General features: G+C 33.3%; 1 protein-coding gene across 1 annotated transcript; it reads right to left on the bottom strand.

Annotated features, from left to right (window-relative positions):
* LOC18592839 (cycloartenol synthase 2) lies at positions 111 to 20,135 on the bottom strand. Its single transcript, XM_007019740.2, has 19 exons — positions 19,858 to 20,135; positions 19,295 to 19,526; positions 12,219 to 12,404; positions 11,901 to 11,990; positions 11,556 to 11,750; positions 11,380 to 11,464; positions 7,560 to 7,726; positions 5,448 to 5,636; positions 5,014 to 5,127; positions 4,582 to 4,704; positions 4,343 to 4,465; positions 4,176 to 4,274; positions 3,385 to 3,441; positions 1,904 to 1,950; positions 1,657 to 1,800; positions 1,241 to 1,418; positions 729 to 809; positions 505 to 588; positions 111 to 418 (listed from the first exon to the last, which is right to left on the bottom strand). Exons 2-19 carry the CDS (start codon positions 19,490 to 19,492, stop codon positions 308 to 310), a joined length of 2,271 nt encoding a protein of 756 aa, XP_007019802.2. The 5' UTR covers positions 19,493 to 19,526; positions 19,858 to 20,135; the 3' UTR covers positions 111 to 307.

The raw sequence follows: 20,539 nt of genomic DNA, 5'->3' as shown, positions 1-20,539 counted from the left end.
ACTTTTCTATATATATATATATAATTAAAATGGTAAAATAAATATGCGATAATATCTAAATAAATTCAAATAATTATTTTATGAATTAAATTATTTTTCCAACATCCATAGATATATAAATAAATATAGTATTTTTGTAGTCTGAGAAATCCTCCCGATTGGGTTTGGCATCTTCTCCTGAATATAAACATTACTACAAAAATCCGGCTTTCCTAATTCCCTTATTCTAATTACCAAAACAAGTTGGAAATGTGCTTAATTTATTAACTCTAGAACTCCCCTCCCCTTCCTTATTTTCTAAGGATTGCTAAATGCCCAAAACATTAGTACGATATTCTCCCAATGCCCAAATGGGGAAAATGTTTCGATATGCAGCATATGTGATCATACAATTCTTGTTGAACACTCCCATAATTTCCTGCCAAGGATCAACAGTTTCCAACTCATCAACTACACAAATTGACCTAACAAATAGGACAGCACATGGACAGTCTTATACATTACCTCTTGTGGAAAATCCCCATTCTCCATCTGCGAATTTATCAAACATCTAGCTCCTTTGTGCAGTGGTGTTGGATCTCTCTCAGCCTGCTCAAATAATTTTAAACAAAAACAATGTAACCTTCAAAATATGTCCAAACATGTGTTGCTCCAAATAACTGCAACCATTATATATGGGCCCCTCTCACCATTTAGACAATATTGCACTACAAATTTTGATGTTTTACCTGCCCAGCAGCCATTAAAGCCAACATAGCCCAGCCAGTATTTACTACATGTGGCCTGTTGCCCTCAATATTTGAGTAAACCTGTACACAAGAGCATTTGAAAATTATTAACAGTATATTCAACCATAATGAGTCCAACATGTGTCCATAGCTTTAGAAGAAAATGATTGATGTTGCTGTTAGCTGTTAGGTAGGATGGAAGATGATCAATGGCTCAAGATGCTGATGGTCAGACCACAACTGAAAGGGGAAAGGAAAAGCCTTTTAAGAATTCTTGTTTTTTTATTGCACGAATGATCATATGGTACAAGAACCCAGAGTAGTTCCTAAAAGAAGCTCCTACATAGGTGAGCACCAGCCACAATCGAGATTTTAAAACAAAATACAAAACCAATCTTCCTGAATTTGATTTAAGTTCAGTCAAAACAACTTCAAGATTATAAAGTTCAGATGTTATATATACGCTTGAGTAGAAATTAAGAACTGTCACATGGTAAGTCAATAAACCCAACCTTGTTTTGACATGACAGATAACTTTCTCCCCAGCCACCTGAGGGAAGCTGTTTGGATAGCAGAAAATTGCAGGCTTTGCGAATGCTAGAACAGTTATTGAAGTTGTTTCCAGCAGCCACCAATCCTTTCACTCCAAACCATGTACCATAGGTGAAGCAAACGCCCCATGAGCCATACCTAGTTACATAGGATAAATAAATCAAATTGCGTTCAAAGCTGGGGGAAAGATAGAGCTGAAACATCGGAATAGCTTAAGTAAGAAAATTTGAAAGACTGACAACACTGAAAGGAGTCCTAGAAACATCGCTATGAGCCATCAGAGGCTTGTTAATATTTCAATAAATTTAGCTGTAGACAGAAGTTACAGCCAAAAGCATCTTATAAACATTGGTTTTAGAGGAAGGTAGGGCCAAACCATGAGCCATCTGAAGCTTGTATACTTTCAATGAACTTGGCTGCCTTCTGGATACATTGGTCTATTTCCTCTTGGCGATGCCCAGGATGAGAATTTTTAAAAGATGTCAAAGCTTGAATTGCAGCTGAGGTACATTCCACATAACTGAATAGCCATTGTAATAGATATTAAGGTAAATATTTCAAGCAAACTAAAAAAGAAAAGGAAAAGCATGGAAAGGTATTAAACTCAAATACTGGAATCTTACGGATAGTCTATAACAATATCACCAAATGTTTCTGCAGGGTTGATCAGCTGTTAATGAAAAAATACGGTAAGCGAAATACGAACACAGACTTGTTGCACTATGTATTCTAGCGCACGCTAAAAGCAGGCATTGCAAGTAAAAATAAAACCTTCATTCATCAACGGATAATCTTTCTGATTTCTTCCAAATTTACACAGTTGATTCAAGATACTAATCCATGTTCATAATTTCAGATAAACAAGCTATCTACTTCTAGGCTATAGATCACAATCTGCAGGCCAATTCACATAACATTTCATGGCCCAAAGGTGAGAAAAATGAAACTAACTCATCGAGCCATAAGATATAAAATCCTAGACTGCATTCTCTGCAGTTGATCACACCAAAAATTGTCTGATTTATATATAGATTTCATATCACAGGCAGCACAATTACACTTCTGCTGCATGTTGCTTTTTAGAACTTTCTCCTGGTTTTCCAAATTAAGAAGGGCTATTAAGAAGGGCTATTCAAAGAGGCCACAGAAACTGCAAATTTAGTCACCCAAAAAGCATGAACAAGGAGGTGATTCACTCCTTACAGACAATTGCACTAATGGGAGTTTGCGGGGAGAAAAAGGATCTTATCCAAAATTAAAATCAACATTAAGAAACATGAAATGATAGCCAAACTCAAGTAATAAGCAACTAGAAACATGAATGAGGGAGCAACAGCATTTGATAAACCATTGAAAATTAAAACTTTCAATGCGTTTGATACTTCAATTTTAAAACCACTAAATGGAATATTTTCAATGAAAAACTGTTGAAATCTTAAGTAGCTAAAAGCTACTTAATGTATTAAGTCAATTTTATTAAGGAAACAATTGTTATTTAATTTCATTAATCTTATATTATTTCCTTTTAACCATTTATTCTTTATTTTTTAACTATTATTAATGCAAAATAGTTATAAAATCATATTACTCTTTTACAAAAAGATTCAATAAAAAATTTGCTCAACATTTAATTTTCGGTAGCATACCAAACCATTTTTATATAATAAATTCAGTACTTAAATTTTTCTGAACTAAAATTTATGTACTTAACTTTTCAGTATTCAATTTTTTCAATTTACTAAACAGTATCATAATATATTAACTCTTGCATACTCAGTGATTGTTTACTTTGATAACCATGACATAATTCCAGACAGTTTTTTGGCTCAATAGCTAGTGCTTTGTGTTATCATTAGCTTGTGTCTAGACAAAAGACCTAATATCTTGTTTTTCAAAGTAAAGAAACAAAACTCCATAAAACAGGAAAAAAGGAAACAGAAATCATTTTATCAGTTCCAGGAGATATCCCTTCCAATCATGAATAATAAATGTAATGCTAATTATTGTGCAAGGAAGGAGATTATTCAAGATTGATGTTACACAAAGATAAAACGAAGTAAAAATATTGTTAAAAAATAGTGGCATAAACAGTAATAAGGGATACCTCCAACCAACAGTATGATCTAGTAAGCTCATATGTTGCATAGCCACCATCTGCATTCTGCAAAAATATGGAAATGAAATCTAATCAAAATGTCAAGAGCCTCAAGCTCATGAATAACACGATCCTAAGATATAACTAGGTGATGAAGGGCAAATGGGGGAGGGGGGGGGGGGTTTATCATGGTTACACTTATAAATATGGTTATTTATGAATTTGCTATCTATTGAGGACTACGGTTAAATGGTTAATAAAATTAACAGTTGCTTTTTCTCTTTGGGCTCAGTATAGTTGCAGTATCCAAAATTTAAAGATATCAAACTGTTAAGCAACACAGCCTGTATAAATTAATACTACTTTCAATAAAAAGACACCTTCAACGAGAATTAAGCATGACACATTGCCTAAAAGTTAGATGTTCTTTGAGGAACTGGTTAAGTGCTCAATATTTTGTAGAGAACTAAATTATACAATGACAACAATGGCTATGCTCTAAAAATTGAATGTTCAATAGATTTTTTACAAAATTCTTATGCAACAAAGACAGATGATTTTATAAGGATTTTACATTTAATAAGAGTTAAAAAAGAAAGAAATTTCATTTGGTGCATTAAGTAGGTTCTTTAAATGCTTAACATTTTCAATTGAAACTATTCTATTAAATGGTCTTCAAAATGAGTAACCAAATGCATTGAATATAATAAATCATTCAACACCTTAATGATAATGTTGTGCATGCATGTGTCTATAGATGGTTACATAGGTTGATTAATTGTAACCAGAAAATGAGTTACCTGAAGTGAAAGAATAACATTTACAGCATCATATAAGCACTTTGCTTCTACTGGTTCTCCAACAATTTCTGAGGGTATTTTTGATAATAAAAGAGCAGCCTGGAGGCAGGGAAAAAGTTAAGAAGGTAATATAAGAAGGAAAGTTCTCTGAATTCAGCATTATTTACTTTTAATCCCTCTGCTGTGCAATCTGAAATGGGCCATCCATGATCTGCAGTTGAAAAGGGCCAAGCACCTTTGGAGATGTGACGGTACCAAAAATTAAGATCACCCGGGCAATCTTCTCGAACCTTCAAAAAATAATGAAAAAGCAGATAATGACGAATTATATGGCATTACAATATTGAGAAGTTCAAAATTGCTCCCAAATAAATAAACTCCAACATATTTCTGATATGTAAACCACCTGTGAGTTCCTAATATACGTGTTTGCCTTCCTCAAAGTTAGGCCATATTCCTCAGTGAGGTTGGTTGAAATAATTGCTTGAACTGCAAACGCAGTGTCCCATAGTTGACTTCCATTGTAACCCTGCAACAAATTCATCACGCCTAATGTAAATGGTCATTAAGATCTTGCAATGCAGTTCAAAAGGTTAAAACCCAACACATAGTCACAGCTACAGAGCATATATTCTCACAGAAGTAATTAATAAGGCAGCAATTATAGCTTTCATCAGTTATTAACAGTGAAAGATTAGCACTAGCACATATAGCTTTTTAGTAATACTGTTTCATCGGTTACAAATTCCTTAATACCTCAAATCTGGTAAAGTAGTTCTCTTCTGATGAACCGTCAAGGAAATTATCAAATAAATAAAGGATGGCACAGTATACTTGCCTGCATTTTCATGCCATCTTCAGCAAGCCATAGATAATCATAAATCCTTGGAAGATGCAATTTGAAAGCCTCTGAATTGGGGTCTTCCACCCAACAGCAAAGCATGTTTAAGACCTATTATCACCAAAATAGATAGCAGAATGGAAAAATAAATAACTAGATAAGGAAGTAACTAGAAATTAGATAAGCATTGCGTAAGTGCACTCGGTAAAGACAAATCACACCACATACATTACAATAAATATAAGAGTTAAAGAAAAATAAAAGAATAGAAACTGCACAATAATTTGAAAGGCCAGGACGCATTGGAGAAATGAAAAAGCTGTGTAAGAACTAAACCAAATGAAGTTTAAAACCTACATAACTATTTATGATCCATGAGAATTGCTCTCATTTTTTTATTTCATTTTATGAGTTTATTTTTCTATGCACACCTTGTTTACGGGCCCAATGCAGATGTAACGAGTATTCTCGTCTTCATAGTGTATGTGCTCTATTGCAGTTTGGAGAGCCTTTTCTCTCAACTTCTTTCCAGGCCAATGCATTAGGATAGGTTCAACAACCTTGTCTAGTGATGCCCAAAGAATATCCTGCACCATTGGGTGAGGGTAGTACAAATCTTCCTGCATAAGAAAGCAATATATTCTTAATATTAAAGCCAAATTTAGTAGGGCATCAAGAGTGAAATGTTCAACAATCTATAGGAAAACTATTGAAAAAATCTATGGTCTTTACGGTAGTTGTTAAAGTGTCATCCCCCATCAGCTAAGTTCAAAATTTGTGGCCTTATATTTAGGTTAGGTCACCCACCTAGCGCCAATTGGGTCTAGATTGAGCATTTAACATAGCATCAAAACTCAAGTTAGTTTTTGCTCCAGTTATTATTTGTTATGTTTTTGTTGTACTTGTCTATGTGTTAGGACCATTTAATTTAGGTGCTAGTATTAGCCTACACACGAAGCAGAGTGTTAAGTGCAATATTTTAATAACTGGACCAGGATTAAACTAGTGGAGGTCCAAGTCCTGTTTCAAATAGTCCGACTGATTGAAGTGGCCAGTTTAATAAAAAGCCTTTTTTTTTTAAAAAAAAAAAGAAATTTAGTAATAAATATATACTAAATATGGTGAAAGGAGAAAAGACATTTGACAAAATGGTTAGAGCTTTAATTAAAAATCAAGATGATGAGGGCTTGAATTCGGCCGCTTACAACAAAATTTTAAAGATTTAAATCAATAGTGTTCTTTTTTAAAAAAGAGACTCAACCAGATCAAGATTGATTCAAAAGCCAATCAAATCAATTCGATCACAAAGTTGACTAGACCCAGGCAGCTAGATGGGCCACAGGTTTTCAATCTAACTGGCATAGTCTAGTTTTTACATCATTAATTACCAGTGTCATCCCAAATTGATTAAGTTAGAGTTCATGATAGCCTTAGATTCAGGGTCTGCCCTTCCACCTATTATCAATTTGTTTAAAACTAGATACTTAACAATTCTAATTAATCTTTGGTTTTATCAAAGCAAATTGAGAAGCCACCATTGAGATGATAAACTCAAGCTTTGTTTGACAAGAGAGTAATACGGGAGAATAGGAAAATGGGAGAGGGGCAAAAAAAGAAGAAAAAGGTTTTTACTCATGCATAGTTGGTAGGAGATTAAAGTAAGAGGAAAAGAAATAGTGAATGTCATCTTTTATCCTACTAACATAAATCAACCTCCCAAATTGAAAAGATTAAGGAGAGAAAATTGGAAATATGTGATTTAACTGTTGTTTTCCACCTTTTCTAAGATTTTTTTCTTTTATCTCCATTAAGAAAGGATTTAGCTACAAAATAATGAGATTTTCAATGTTCTTTCCTCTCACTTTCCGATACCAACAAGCAATAGGAGATAAGAATATTTTTCTTTCCATCTACTTTTCCATCTTTCCCAGCAAACAAAATAGTGGAAAGGGGACAAAAACAGTTTTCATTCCTCTCACTTTTCTCCTTTCTTAACTCTCCATCCTTCCACTATTCCATACCTATTATTAAGGAAAGCGAAGTTACAAATTAGGTCACCTCTGATGATAAAACTATTCAACTGAATCTAAGATGCTAGTTATGATTATATTTTTCATTACTATTTTTGTATGAAATTGATTGCAGTACCATGGTATCACAATGAAAGTTTTCTTTCCCACATTAATAGCCAAGTCATATCTGAAATTCCTCAAATCATTTTATTGGAGCCCATGAGCTATCTACTAGCAGGTATATTAGTTAATATGCTATGCAGCTTGGGTAGATTCAAACAAGCTAACACCATTCTATGACAATCTCAGGCACCAAGAACCTTAAAACCTTCTTTATCCATCTTAGAAACACTGACTAAAATGATTTTAAAAATTAAAATAATATGGACTTTTAAAAAAGGATAAATGCTATGAGAAATGACAAAATGGAAAATGGACAAAGATTGAGTAGTGAGAGTAAGGCCATGTAAGGTGACTATCTACATGTTTGAGATAAAGCATTTATAGAACTAAAGTATCAATTTCACCAACCTTTGCACATAGATTTCGTGCTTGATTCCAATCTATTTCATGGTATGGGATAGTAAAAAGCTCCTTCCTCAAAGACAAAACTGTTGGTGTGATTGGGCCAACAAACCTCTTTCCATATAAATAAGACATAGGCAAATACACCATCCGGCAGTGACACCACATCCTTCCTGCAATCAAGGAAAAAGTAAATTATTCTTTTATTACTTTCAGGATGGAACTGCATAAGAATACACATTCGACAAATTTCCAGATGGAAATTACCAATCATGTTCACTCCCAAAAATTTCAGCTGAAAAGTATGCACCAAAGGTGCTTTCTTGTGTAATTAGTCTAAACATTGCATCACAAAATTCGGAAACTAATAAGGTCCTTGCAAAAGCAAATATCATCAGAATATTTATTTCATAAAGTTCTGGTTTATCACAGAGTTCAACTCAAACCCATTAATTTCAATAGTTATGAAAGGAATGAGAGGTATGAAGACCAACGTAACAAAAACTAGGATCAAGATGACACTGCAGTTGCTTAATTTAGTTATAGTGATAAGTTAAAGTAGCTTTAATTAGACATATGCCCTTAAAAGCCAATTCTATTATTTATTTATTAGATAAATAAATTGCTGCTTTAATTATTATTTATCATATTTAATGGGTATTTTATTTATTTATGACATATATGATGTGTCATAAATTCATTATTTGGTGACATTGTAGAAGAGCTATGCTAATAGATGATGACCTATTAAGAGTGGAGTTACACTTCTTTATATCTTTGTTTACCAAAATTGTTTTAGGATATAAATGTCACAAAACAAATAAAGCATACAATTATTATGCCCCTATCTTAGACAACTTTGTCAAAGGTGCAATGCACGCTCTTAAGTGCTAAAATCCTTAAATCACTTAAGGCACAAGGCAAAGAAAGTGCTCACTCGAGTGAAGTAACGCACTAATTTCTACAAGATAATTGATGTACACTTACAAAGAATATTCTATGCATTATGTCTAATAAGCATAAAAGATATGATTTTGTTAACAAGCATTAAAGAGTTTACTCCATCACATTGCCTAATGTGTTCCAAAGATAAAAAAAATTATCATAACTAGGGTCATCAAACAATGTTCCAAGTTTCTTTCTCTTTCATCTCCAAAAAGTTGTGCATCAATTATATTGTTTAATTTTTTATCCCTGTAAATGGAGTTGAAATTGTCCTTTTTCAATTATTGAAAGAATATCCAACAAATAAATTAAAAATTGAAAAAAAGAAACAAAGGATATAATTTACTAATTGTCCTTAGACTAAGAAGCCAATATATATTTATTTAGTGTCTATATTTATAGCTAATGCCTAATTTGAAGGCTATATCTTGACACGTTGGATATATGAACATGCTAAATAAGTTATATAGATGCTCAAAAATAATTCATCATTCTCTATTCAGAAAAAATATTCAAGCAATTTTCATAAGGTTGTTGGACTAAAGAAATCCAAGTGTGTTTTTTTTAAATCATTTTTAAAGTTCAACAAGAATGAAAATCATGAATTGAAACTACATGGATTGGATGTGACTATTGAAATTATTAATCTATAAATCTGTGAAGAATAGGCTATGGTGCAAGGACTAATTAGTAATAACTGTAATGAAAAAGACCTTTATTCTCTACAAAGGTTAGTTGCAATGTATAGATAAACATTACTGCAAATTTGTGGGTCAGTAAGGTTTCTTAATCAATTTAAAAAACTAAACTAAAAAATAGATTAAAACAAATTTTGATTAAAAGATTAGTCATAAGGTGATATGTACTTGAGCCAACGACTGTAAACAGACATCTCCAAGGATCCCACTCATTTTTCTTTAGCATTTCTGTTTGTCTGATACAAATAGGCTAGAGTTGATACTTAGCAACAAACTCAAAACCTTACAAAAAGAAGCACGAATATATTTGAAGCTAAGACACTTTAATGACTTGTGAAATAAGTTCATCTTTTGATCTATGTTTTCTTGTGGTAGATTCCTGAATTTCATCCTAAATAACAATTATTATTACTATATTAAATGTTAAAATTCCGCAAAAAGAAACTATTATAATAGACTAAATTTTGATAGCAAACCAAGATAACATAAGGTAGGTAAAAATTACTTCAGATAGATTTATCTAGCGACAAGGTGTCAAATTCTCATGAAATAATGCAGCAATATCTTTAGTTTCTTACAAAATAAAGTAGCTTTGGTTTTGCGAAATTTCATTGCTGGACACCAACTTATACCCAAATACCACTAGGATCAATCAACTTCATTTTGTACCATTTAGGTCACCTAAATATGGCCAAATTTTGACATTAAACTATTAAATTCATCAATCAAAAGCCAATGTGACTGCCTGGTTAGCAGCCACATCAATATCCAGTCAGATGATATGGCCAAAGCAGCATGTACTGCTTGTTCTTTTCATATTTTCTTTCCCAGACATCGTATTTTCTCTTTCTTCACTACTCTTTCTGCTTTGCCCCCCCACTCATTGCCTTCTCCTTGCATTGCCAATCATCCCAACACCGTTCAATAATTGACATAATGTCTAACCCAGTTAGCTTCAAAAGTGAACTCTTAAGCTTCACAGACCAATATCTTTTCCAAGAAGAATTGGCACAGAGTAAATGGCGTCAGAGTTTAATAATTCCATGGTTAGCCACAACATAATGTGGAAACTATTGATACCAATGGTGAATCTGTAGGTTTAACATAAGCAAGAGAAAAGGGCCAGGGGTATTACAGGATATTTGTCAAATACCTTTTACTATTTTCAATTGTTCAGCACATTTTTTCTAGTGTTGCACCTTGATCTTGTGATTTACAATCTGACATGAAGTATTTTAGTGTCCTTTAAGGGTTCTTACTCTTAAATTAGAGTTCCAGATACCAATAGTCCCAATAGATGGTTAAGAGATTAATTCAGAAACCTGGAGCTTCAACTGGAGCTTCAAAAGACCTAAATGCTCCTGCCAATGTGGTAAGCACACCCATTACCCGCTACTCTCCACCATCGTAGTCATCATTATCATCCACCAAACATACCAACCCCTAAAAGCCGTCAAAAGAAACTACAACAAAACCCACTCTAAAATTAACAGTCAGAATCAAAGTCAACATCAAATTTCGAAGACTCAATAACGAGAGTGTTCACATGAGAAAATTCTATGAAAAATGAGTGATTTGGGAGCTAACATGGTTGGAATTAAGCGAGAGAAACAGAGATGGGTTCGCAGAGTATAGAGTTTGGGTGTGTCTGGGAGAGAGAGAGAGATCATTAAAAATAGGAACACAGAGGAAAAGAAGAGGAGAAAGAGGTTTGACCCATTCGAGCTGATTTAATGGAATGTGGTGGCTGACCTAATAACCAGTTACCAATTCATCAATGATTTCAAGGCAAATAGCAAATCACAATTATAAATACACACACACACATAAATGTGCATGAATGTATGTATGTATACATGTACATATAACTTTAGTGATCTCTAATTGAATTTACCATTTGGTTCTCAAAAAGGAATTACCGCCACAAAAAGCATTTGATTCTCTAACTATTATAATTTTTCGAATTATCAAACCTTGGCAACGGGTTCAATATTTATATTGCATAAATACATGCATAGATTGGATTTATATATTTATTCACCACAAACAAAATTCTTTCATAAGAAAGTTAAAATATAAAAGCAACAAGCTTTAGAATAAGTGCATGCCTAAGCCTACCCAGAAATATCTACCTCAAAACACATTGAAATTTAAAATAGAAGAACAAATAAAGGGGCAAGAACCTGGATGGAATGGAAGCATATAAGGAAGAAGCCATATCTCAGGGGGCAAAGGATTATTGCCAGACCATTCAAAGACTCCAAGCACCTGTTGCCACCAATAATGCAGCTATAGTGAAACAGATATCAAACTGAATAGCAAACACTGTAACCAACATGAGAAAGGTTAAGTTCTAAACTGAAAGCCACATTTTTCCCCACGATGTTATTTGAGTGGCACCACCATGACTCAAAATCCAATCTCTTCCTCTCTCCATTGCGCCCTGCCCATCATTAGCTCCTTCACTAAGCAACCTTAAAGTAACATAACTCAAGACGGTACCAAACATCGTGCTTGGGCCCTCAATGTGTAAGCCCCAGCCACCATCTTCGTTCTGCAAATGCATATATATATATATCACCACCATATTGTACAAACTTCAGGGCCAATATGCAAGAATGATATAGAAGCAAACCCTAACTAGAAACTTGAAAAGCTTTATTAAATTAGCTAAAACAGCCAACATAAAAGATATTTTCATTGCCTGATGATTATAGAGATAACGGCACATCTCCTTCTTATGCTCTTCTGATAAGACTGCATTCAGTGCTCCAGTGATAGACAGAGAAATTACCTGATGCATCACATGAACAAAAAATATATATGAAGACTAAATAATTATTTTTTACAAAAATTATTAATTTTAACAAGATTTCTCAGTCACCAGAGTACTCCTGATTCCCCCAAGAGAGCCCCAAAATTTGAAAAGGTTAAATGGAATACTTTCAGCCGCCCATGTCACCCACAAGATTAGTCAAACTGATGTGACAGGAATAACTTCCTATAAAAAATCAGCACTTACCAAGCCAGGCATAAGAAACATTGGACCTCCATAATCACCTGGCCAGTGCCCATCATGGGCCTGGAGGGATGAATGAAAATTTATAGCTCTTCGTAATGTATTAGTGACCATCCCTTCAGTAATATTTTCTGCTTCCTCAACTTTAACTTGAGGTAAAACCACTGGAACTGGGTTCTCCTTTGAAAACTGTATTACGGGAGAAAAGGAGGTCAGATAATTAAATCAATAACTAAATAACTGTATTCATAATTTATAAATCACAGTTGAAATAACAATCCCAAAGTACACTTCAGAACCAGGAGATCTATGAAAAGTTTCCATCTTAAAACTGAAAACAGAAGACAGAATTGATATTTAAAATGCTTGTATTACAAAGCCTTTCCATTTTTCTAGAAGCCCATCCATCCTAAATAATAAGGTCAGTGACATCCCACATCAAAGGCATTAAATTTGCAGTAACAATAACTCATTCACCATTCATCAAGAAAAGTGTTAACAAAAGCTCCCATCATCTCTATAATCTGAGGCAAAGCTGAGTACAAATTGCTCAATGAAATACATTATTTCAGGAATTTAAAAAATATTACTAAACATCAAAGGATTGCACACAACACATTCACATGCTGACAATAATCTATGAAACATTCCTCGAGTGTCAGAGAACTCAACTACAAGCATATTAAATTATGCATGAATTCACTTTTCTGTAACAAGCCGTCTATGCACTTCCCTGCTCCCAGAGGCTTGGAATACTCATTGCTACTAATAGCAACTTTTAAATTCAAAACTATTTGAGATCCAATTGAGGAGAAATGAAGTTAGTCCTCAAAAGCTGTTTTTGCACTACTTGTAGTTTATCAAGATTTCCCATGTCTAACAATATCAAGCCAATAAACCAAGTTATCACTCAAGTAAAACTTAAAAGAAGATAGGGGATTAATGAACTATTCTCAACTGATGACTGTCAACCATACATGAAAATGATTTGGTATTTAATCTGATTAAACAACAGTTTCCAAAACACAGGAATAATCATTTATTGTTCAACTTCAGGGTTGCTCTTTAAAGTCTCATCTCTTCATCAACTCTCAAACGGTCTTAGATATGAAAGGATCTAACGGTAGCAGAACAGAAACGGGGAAGAAAATCAAGTATCATTTGAGGGATCTTAGTTTCCTGTTTTTTGTCTTTCATTTTTTCCTTTTTACTATATGAGAAGTTTTTGATGCTTTGCAATTTGGCCATTGCATCCGTACGAACTCAATACACTCTTGTGCACAGAATCAGATTGTGGTACTAGACAACAAATTGATTTTCACTTAAAAGGAGAAACTAATTGATTTTCACCTTAACTAGTAGCAATTAGCCCAATGGTTATTGCCTCAGGCAAAGTGCAAGGGTGCCTTGAAGACAGGTTGAATTCTGAGGCAAAAAATTTTTCATGGATAAATAGACTCATTAGAAGAATGTTGAGAAGGGATAGTGGTAGGTAGAATAATCAACTTTAGTATTTAAAAAAAAGAAGGTGCATGTGCTTTTTAATTCAATTTAGTTACCCTGGTGCCAGCTATACTAGGTCAAAGGTCAAAAGTAACTAGAAAGGTAGTCTTCGCTCTTCATGCTAATGACATCACCCATTAAACCTACCCAAATGTGAAGCTTGAAAGGCAAACTAATAATTGCTGCACCAAGAAAATCACCAGATTTATGAAGGAAACAAACATTAAATATTTAAATGACCATAACAAATTCATCCATGGAAAAGTTAATTAAACCATTTTACTTATTCAATCTAATTGGTATAGCGGATTATAAATTAGAGTGTCTTGAAGCCACTTCGAATGAACCATGCACCAATTTGAAGACCTCCTAGATGATTATGGTTTTCTCATATCAAAGATATCTATTTTGCAATTTAAAATTTGTTGGCCATCATTTTTCAGTACATGAAGATTGATGCCGTTTCTTTCATATATTTAAAGTGATTGAGATCAATCCATCAAAGAATTGCACGAAGTGGTTGAACAATCTATTTGTGAGCAAAATAAAAAATTAAAAGGTTAATTACACTTTCAGTACCCGAACCAAAGTGAAACTGTCTACTTAGTATTTGTAGTTTGAAAATTTGTAAAAAAGTATTCAAATTTTACTTCCATTAAAAAGTTTGCACCTTTAACTAACACTAACAAATGGGCAATGTGATAAAAAATAACCACTAAAAATGCACCATGTGTTCAAAAATGCCACATTATTTCATTTTTTATCTTTTTGAAACTTTTAAACTATTAAAATAAAAAATAAAAAAAATCAAAAATAGAAAACAAAAATTGAGAGAGAAAAATAGGGGAAAAAGGGGAAAGATAGTAAAGGAGGGAGGAGAAGGGCGGAGGGAGAGGATCAACGAACGCCAATTAGCCAATTTGAGGCAGATCAATCCCATCTACCTCAAGCCAATCCTCCAATTCATCCCTTGCCCCCTCCTTTCTCTCATTCTCCCCTTTCTCTACTTTCCTCTCTCTACTTGATTCCCCTCTGTTAGCTTTAAAATGATTATTGTCTTGATTATGACAAAATGATCTTTATTTGCTTGAGTATTATTTGAATGATTCTTGACAAGATCCCTAATTTGCTTGAAAATTATTCGAATAAATCTTGACAAGTTTTTGAAATGATTTAATTCTTATATATTTGTTCTTACATAATTACAAGCCTGATTCTTAAAGTTTTTGAACTATATCTATAAGCTTGTATGAGTTTATCATCCCTCTAACATTTATCCTTGAGATGTTAAAATTGCAAGTTTAGTTCACAAATGGTGGAGTTTATCTTAAAGCATTCAGAGATCATCAATCTACACTACACCAAGCTTGCTTCAAGTCAAGAAATTCATTCTCAACTCAACATTTGTTCACAAGGAAGATATAGCCAAAGTTACCTGCTAAAATGTTAAGGAATTTTGAAGAAACAAACTCCAATCGATCTTAGAGCAAGGTAAGTCATGGCAGAATGAGCAAGAACAAATGACAAAACTTGAAGAAATAAAGCCATAGTCGACTCTGACACACCCATAGTCAAACCTGAGGCAGAGAGCTCGTGGAAATAAAGTTCTTCAAAGCCATAATTGACCCTAGCATCCATATATTCAACCTAGAGGAATCTGATGTGCGAAAAAAGGATTTTCAAAGCCATACGCGACTATGACAAAGCTATAGTCGACTCTCGAAGCTCTGATGTTAAAAATACAAGTTTTTTGGTAGTGGATCGATTAAAGAACTTCTATTCTCGACTATAGATGATCGTTGGACACAAAATTCAAAAGGAAAACGACTAGTTTCTTGCCTTAATCACCTCCAACAGCTCCAAGACTTTTCCAACTATAAAAAGGACCATTTAAAGCATTTCAAAGTGACGAAGAAGAAAGAAAAAGGGCCAAACTCTTGAAGATCATGGTCTTGAAAAGAAAAAAGAGAAAACCAAACAAAACCAAGCCTACTTGAGCTAAACCTTCCTTGTGCTTGCAGTCCGATCTTTATATCCAATCTTTTGGTTCATTATTAGGCATTCTTCCCCCATTGCCAAGCCTACTTGAGCTAAATCTTTCTTGTGCTTACACTCCAAGCTTTATATCCAATCCTTTCGTTCATTATTAGGCATTCTTCCTCTATTGTACCAAATTAGCAAAATCCACCCCTTAGAGGCACTCTTACTATTCCTTTTAAAGGTTCTAATTCATTCTTAAAAAGTTAGTGTGGGTTTGTAGTTGCGCCCGTTAAAAAAACCATAGATTGTACTTGTTCCCGATAAAAGGCATTTGTGAGGTTTGTGGTTGATCCGGTTGAAAACCATAGGTTGTGCTTGCCCCCGTTAAAAGGCATTTGTAAGGTTTGTAGTTGCTCCTAGAAAAAACCATTGTAAGCATTTAATGCTTGATCCCGTTAAAAAGCATGTTTCCTTGAGTGGATTTGAAACTTCTTAGCTTGCTAAAAGAGAAGATGTAAGCATTTGAAAAAGCCAAACCTCTATAAATTTCTTGTGTCTATATTTTTTACTTTTTTCTTGAATTGCTGCACTTGATTTCAAAAAAACCCATTCATAAATTGTTGATGACCTAATTTATACTCTTCACATTTTGGTTTGCTTCTTCGTTGAAAACCTTTTTGCTATCATTACTTATTTACTTCTAGTTGAAAAGATTTCTTAAAACATATTTCTTAAGATTATTCTTGTTACACTTGAAAATATTTTAAGCTTTCAAAAGTGATCATTTGGCTATGTTTAATTGAGTAGACTTGACCAAAATTTGCATATTCATTATAGTCTTCTTTGGAATTCTTCTTATGAGCCTTCAAACAAGTTTCTGATCTAAGATCGACTATCAAGCCTTCATAGTCAACTACACATTTGTTTAAATAGTTTTTGAAAAGGTTTTACTAAGGAGAAACACAACCATAGTCAACTAGAGCTTCTCCATAGTCAACTATAGCTATTTACTTCAAGAACTCCAAAAGTTTTAAAATCCAATTTAACCCCCACAGATGTTCATGTTACTTGATTCATTAAGCTAACATTCCTAACACCCTTTCTCTTTGTTTTTTTTTTTTATTTTAATTTTTTCAGTTTTTTCCAAGCTTTTAATTTTTTTTGAAATTTTGTGCTTTTTATGTTTTTTGTGTTCCATTTTTATTTTTTATTTTTTTCAGTTTTTTCCAAGCTTTTTAATTTTTTGAAATTTTTTATTTTTATTTTTTTTCATGTTCCATTTTTATTTTTAATTTTAAAAAAAATTAAATTTATTTTTTTAATTTTTAATTTTTAATCTTTTTTGCTTTTTTAATTTTCCAAAATTTGTTATTCTCTTTTCAAAAATAAAATTTTAATAAAAAAGATTTTTTATTTTTATTTTTTGATTTTTCCTTTTTTACATTTTCCAAAAGTTTTTTATTTTTAAATTGAAAAATAAAAATTTTTACAAAAAAAGGTTAAATGATGTGGCATCTTTAGACCCAGGTGCATGCCTATTATTAGTTTTTGCCATCTCATCTACTTGTTTTACACCAATAGTCAAAGGCACAAACTGGTTAAAGAAAATAAAGTTTGAGTCCTTAATTATAAATTTTTAAACTTCAGCACCAAATTGATAACTTCACTATAGTGCGGGTACTAAATGTGTAATAAATCTAAATTAAACCTTTTTATTTTATGATTGATAGGACATAACAAAAATCAATAAATTTATAAACCAAGAAAAGGAAATTTTAATTAGTAAAAAAATGTAAAAGCCATTACTTCATGTTAATATGTTTAGGAAGGGTGAATATCTAAGCCATTTGCTAGAATGATGTGAAAAGTACTGCTGAAAAGTGCAACTACTACCTAAAAAGGGCATAACAAATATTACTTTCAAGTGAAAAATAGGGTTATTGGTAGTGACACATGAGTTTTACTCAATTAAAAAGAGGTGTATAAATAAATAACTAATCAAAAGAATAGGAAAAGATTATAAGAAGCAAAAAATAGATGTCAATGTAAAATGAAAAAAGAAAAGAGAAATCTCTTTCCTAATAACAAGAAGAATTTCTTCAATGCTTATGAATGTTGCAAGCCATAGAAAAGAATATCACAAAGAAACAATGCCCTCACTAGTTAGGCAGCATTTCAAGCTGAAATTGCAATATCAATGAAAGCAAAGGAAAAGGCAGGGAATAGAAATGAATGAAGAGAAAATTTCATCACAAAGCATGGAAAATGAAGAAATCCTTCATATTTAATTTTATTGCACCAGTTTTTCCTGAAAATGGAGTAGATTGATGGCCCTGAAGGAAGTATATGGCCTTGTTTTGTCAATGATTTATTCTAACTATCCCAATAAGACTTCAGCTATTAGAACTAGTGGTGAACTGGTCACATATTGAATATTATGGAGCAGGGTGCAACAGCCTCCAAAGGTATTTAGTAAGTATGCCCAAGAGGATATTTTCACACATCCAAAGATGAGAAGCTTAGTTGGAGCTTGAATAGTCTATATTAGTTACTTTTGAGTCTTCAATTTATGTTTCTTTAAATTAAAGTTGTAGGGTCGTATTTTATTTTTCTATTTTCTTAGGTTTTATGTGCCAAGGGTATCTTCGTAATTTTTTGGTTTTCTGGAAATTGCATTAGGATCTTAGTTTGGGTTTTCCTTACTCTAGCAGAATTTGTTTGGAGTTAATTTTGTTAGCTTTCTAGTTAAAGTTTGGAATAGTTTTAATGAGATTAGGAATGCTAGGAGTCTATATGGATATGAATGTACTCTTTCTGCGGGAGATATAAAATTGTTATGAACGAAGTCCCAGCATTATTGCTCTTGTTGTTGTGTGATGCAATCAATCTTAAGTGCAATTCCTAAGGAACCAAAGGTTTGAAGCGTAACGATTTCTTTTTTTCTTGTCTTTTTCTCAGTTCAATTTTCTCTAATTTCTATCAAGAATATGAATCAAAAGATTGCCATACCCTAGTCATCTAGTTCCCACATCAAAAAATCGAGCGGCTAATCTAATTTTCTATTTTTCCTCTTTAAAAGAGAGGGAAAAAAGGTGCCCCCAATAGCTGCCCTACAAGACTATAACTATATAGCATGCCATGCTTTCTACTGTTGACTTTAATGTAATAGATGCTTAAATACCCATCTACTCAAGTGGCATCAATTGAGTAGTGTGACATGGATTTGGTTGACTAGCTGAAAATGCCTTAACCACTAATCCTTGTCTTTTCTACTTGCTTTTGGCTTCCAAAAAAAAAAAAAAAAAAGCAACCAATTCTTTTCGAAAAAATCATGAATAAAACTTATACTAGTATATTTAATTATTTGCTATTGTCTAACCCATTGCAAGCATTCGGTTTTCAAGATCAAGAAACAACAAATGCATATGGTAAAAACTAAAACCATTTTTGACAAGTAGTAGCAGCTTTAATGGCGTTTGCCTAACACATTAATATCCTTTTGGAATTAACGACACGACACGGGTGATGGAAATGGAAGAAACAGAGAAAAAGTAAGGTAAACAAAGAACAAAGGGATAGGAAGAGGGGAAGGGAACCTGCAAGCGCATGAGTAGATCTGAGCTGTGCTTCCTCTGGAATCGATTATCAGTGAAATTGTGGCGAGCCTTGTCAATCTCCATTATCTCTTCGGGAGATCCGAGGTCGGGATCGAACTCCCAAATCTGTCTGCCGACGTGATTGTTCACTGTCCTCAGCCATGGACTGCCTCCCTCCGCGATTTTCAGCCTCCACATTTTAATCCAATGCCTCTAATTTGAATTTCCTTCGCTACCCAAAAAGAAAAACAAAATGTTTGGGAAATGAGGAAGAGAAAAGGCAAGGTTTTGAGTGGAATGATAGAGAAAGAAAGAAGAAGAGCATGCAATTTGCAAGGAAAAGCAACACAAGTAGCAAGTGAGGAGCAGAGATAGGCTTCATACTACTCTAATAAGTAACCATAAAAATCCAAAAATTAAAGTAAGAAATTGTGAGAGAGAGAGAGAGAGAGAGAGAGATGTCGGCTTGTTGCGTAGGCTCATCACAACCGCATCAGCGCGAGTCTCTTTCAAGCTTTCCACTTTTGACAAATAACAAATTACACTGAATGAATTTTACAAACCTAATTTTGATTGTTGATACGGTTGCTCATCTTCATCAAGGGTGGACTGGATGCTCCTACGCCATTGGATTCTATGATTTTTTGTCGCCTTTTGGGGTGTTCCTGCCTTTTACACGTTTGGGCAATTGCGTTTGGATCTTGTTTCTCACTGTGTATGAGTTGAAAAAGTAGGCACCAAATATAAGGTACGAAGTATGCTATTCACATTATGAACAACACAAGAGAAACAGGAACCCGTTACAGCCTACGTGCCCATGGCATGGGGGAGAAGTCCCCATACACCACCTTTGCCCTCCTCAGTGGTCCTTTTTTTAGGTTAAGTCCCATAAACCACCTTGGCCTGGGTTATCTAACCTAGCAACTTGTCCTGGTTTGGATCCTGGCCTGCTTATGGCTTGCCCTCTGCTCTGTACCAGTAACATTTTTGTTGTCAAGATAGTCATTTCTAATTAGTTAATATATAATATTCTTATTTATAAAATAAGATTCAAACTTTTTTTTCAATTATAAAAAAATAGTCGTTTTAATATCTTATGCATCTTTGTCTCGAGCACTCTAAACATCCAATAAAAAATAAGTAAAATATAAAAATAATGAAAAAAATAACTTCTACAAATCTTTTTTGATTGCCATTTATCTTACTAATTTGTTGAAATTAGTATCAATGAACTTATATTATCAT

The sequence above is a fragment of the Theobroma cacao genome, chromosome 8 (assembly GCF_000208745.1).
Source record: "Theobroma cacao cultivar B97-61/B2 chromosome 8, Criollo_cocoa_genome_V2, whole genome shotgun sequence".
In the NCBI taxonomy this organism is placed as follows: Eukaryota; Viridiplantae; Streptophyta; class Magnoliopsida; order Malvales; family Malvaceae; genus Theobroma; species Theobroma cacao.
This window is presented reverse-complemented; position numbering and strand designations above follow the sequence as displayed.

Excerpts from the sequence above, each read along its gene's own strand:
- LOC18592839 (XM_007019740.2), bottom strand. The coding sequence starts at position 19,492 with ATGTGGAGGCTGAAAATCGCGGAGGGAGGCAGTCCATGGCTGAGGACA. Across the intron at positions 4,705-5,013 it reads AAGATGGCATGAAAATGCAG|GGTTACAATGGAAGTCAACT; the intron begins GCAAGTATACTG and ends AATTTGTTGCAG. Across the intron at positions 4,466-4,581 it reads CGTATATTAGGAACTCACAG|GTTCGAGAAGATTGCCCGGG; the intron begins GTGGTTTACATA and ends TATTTTTTGAAG.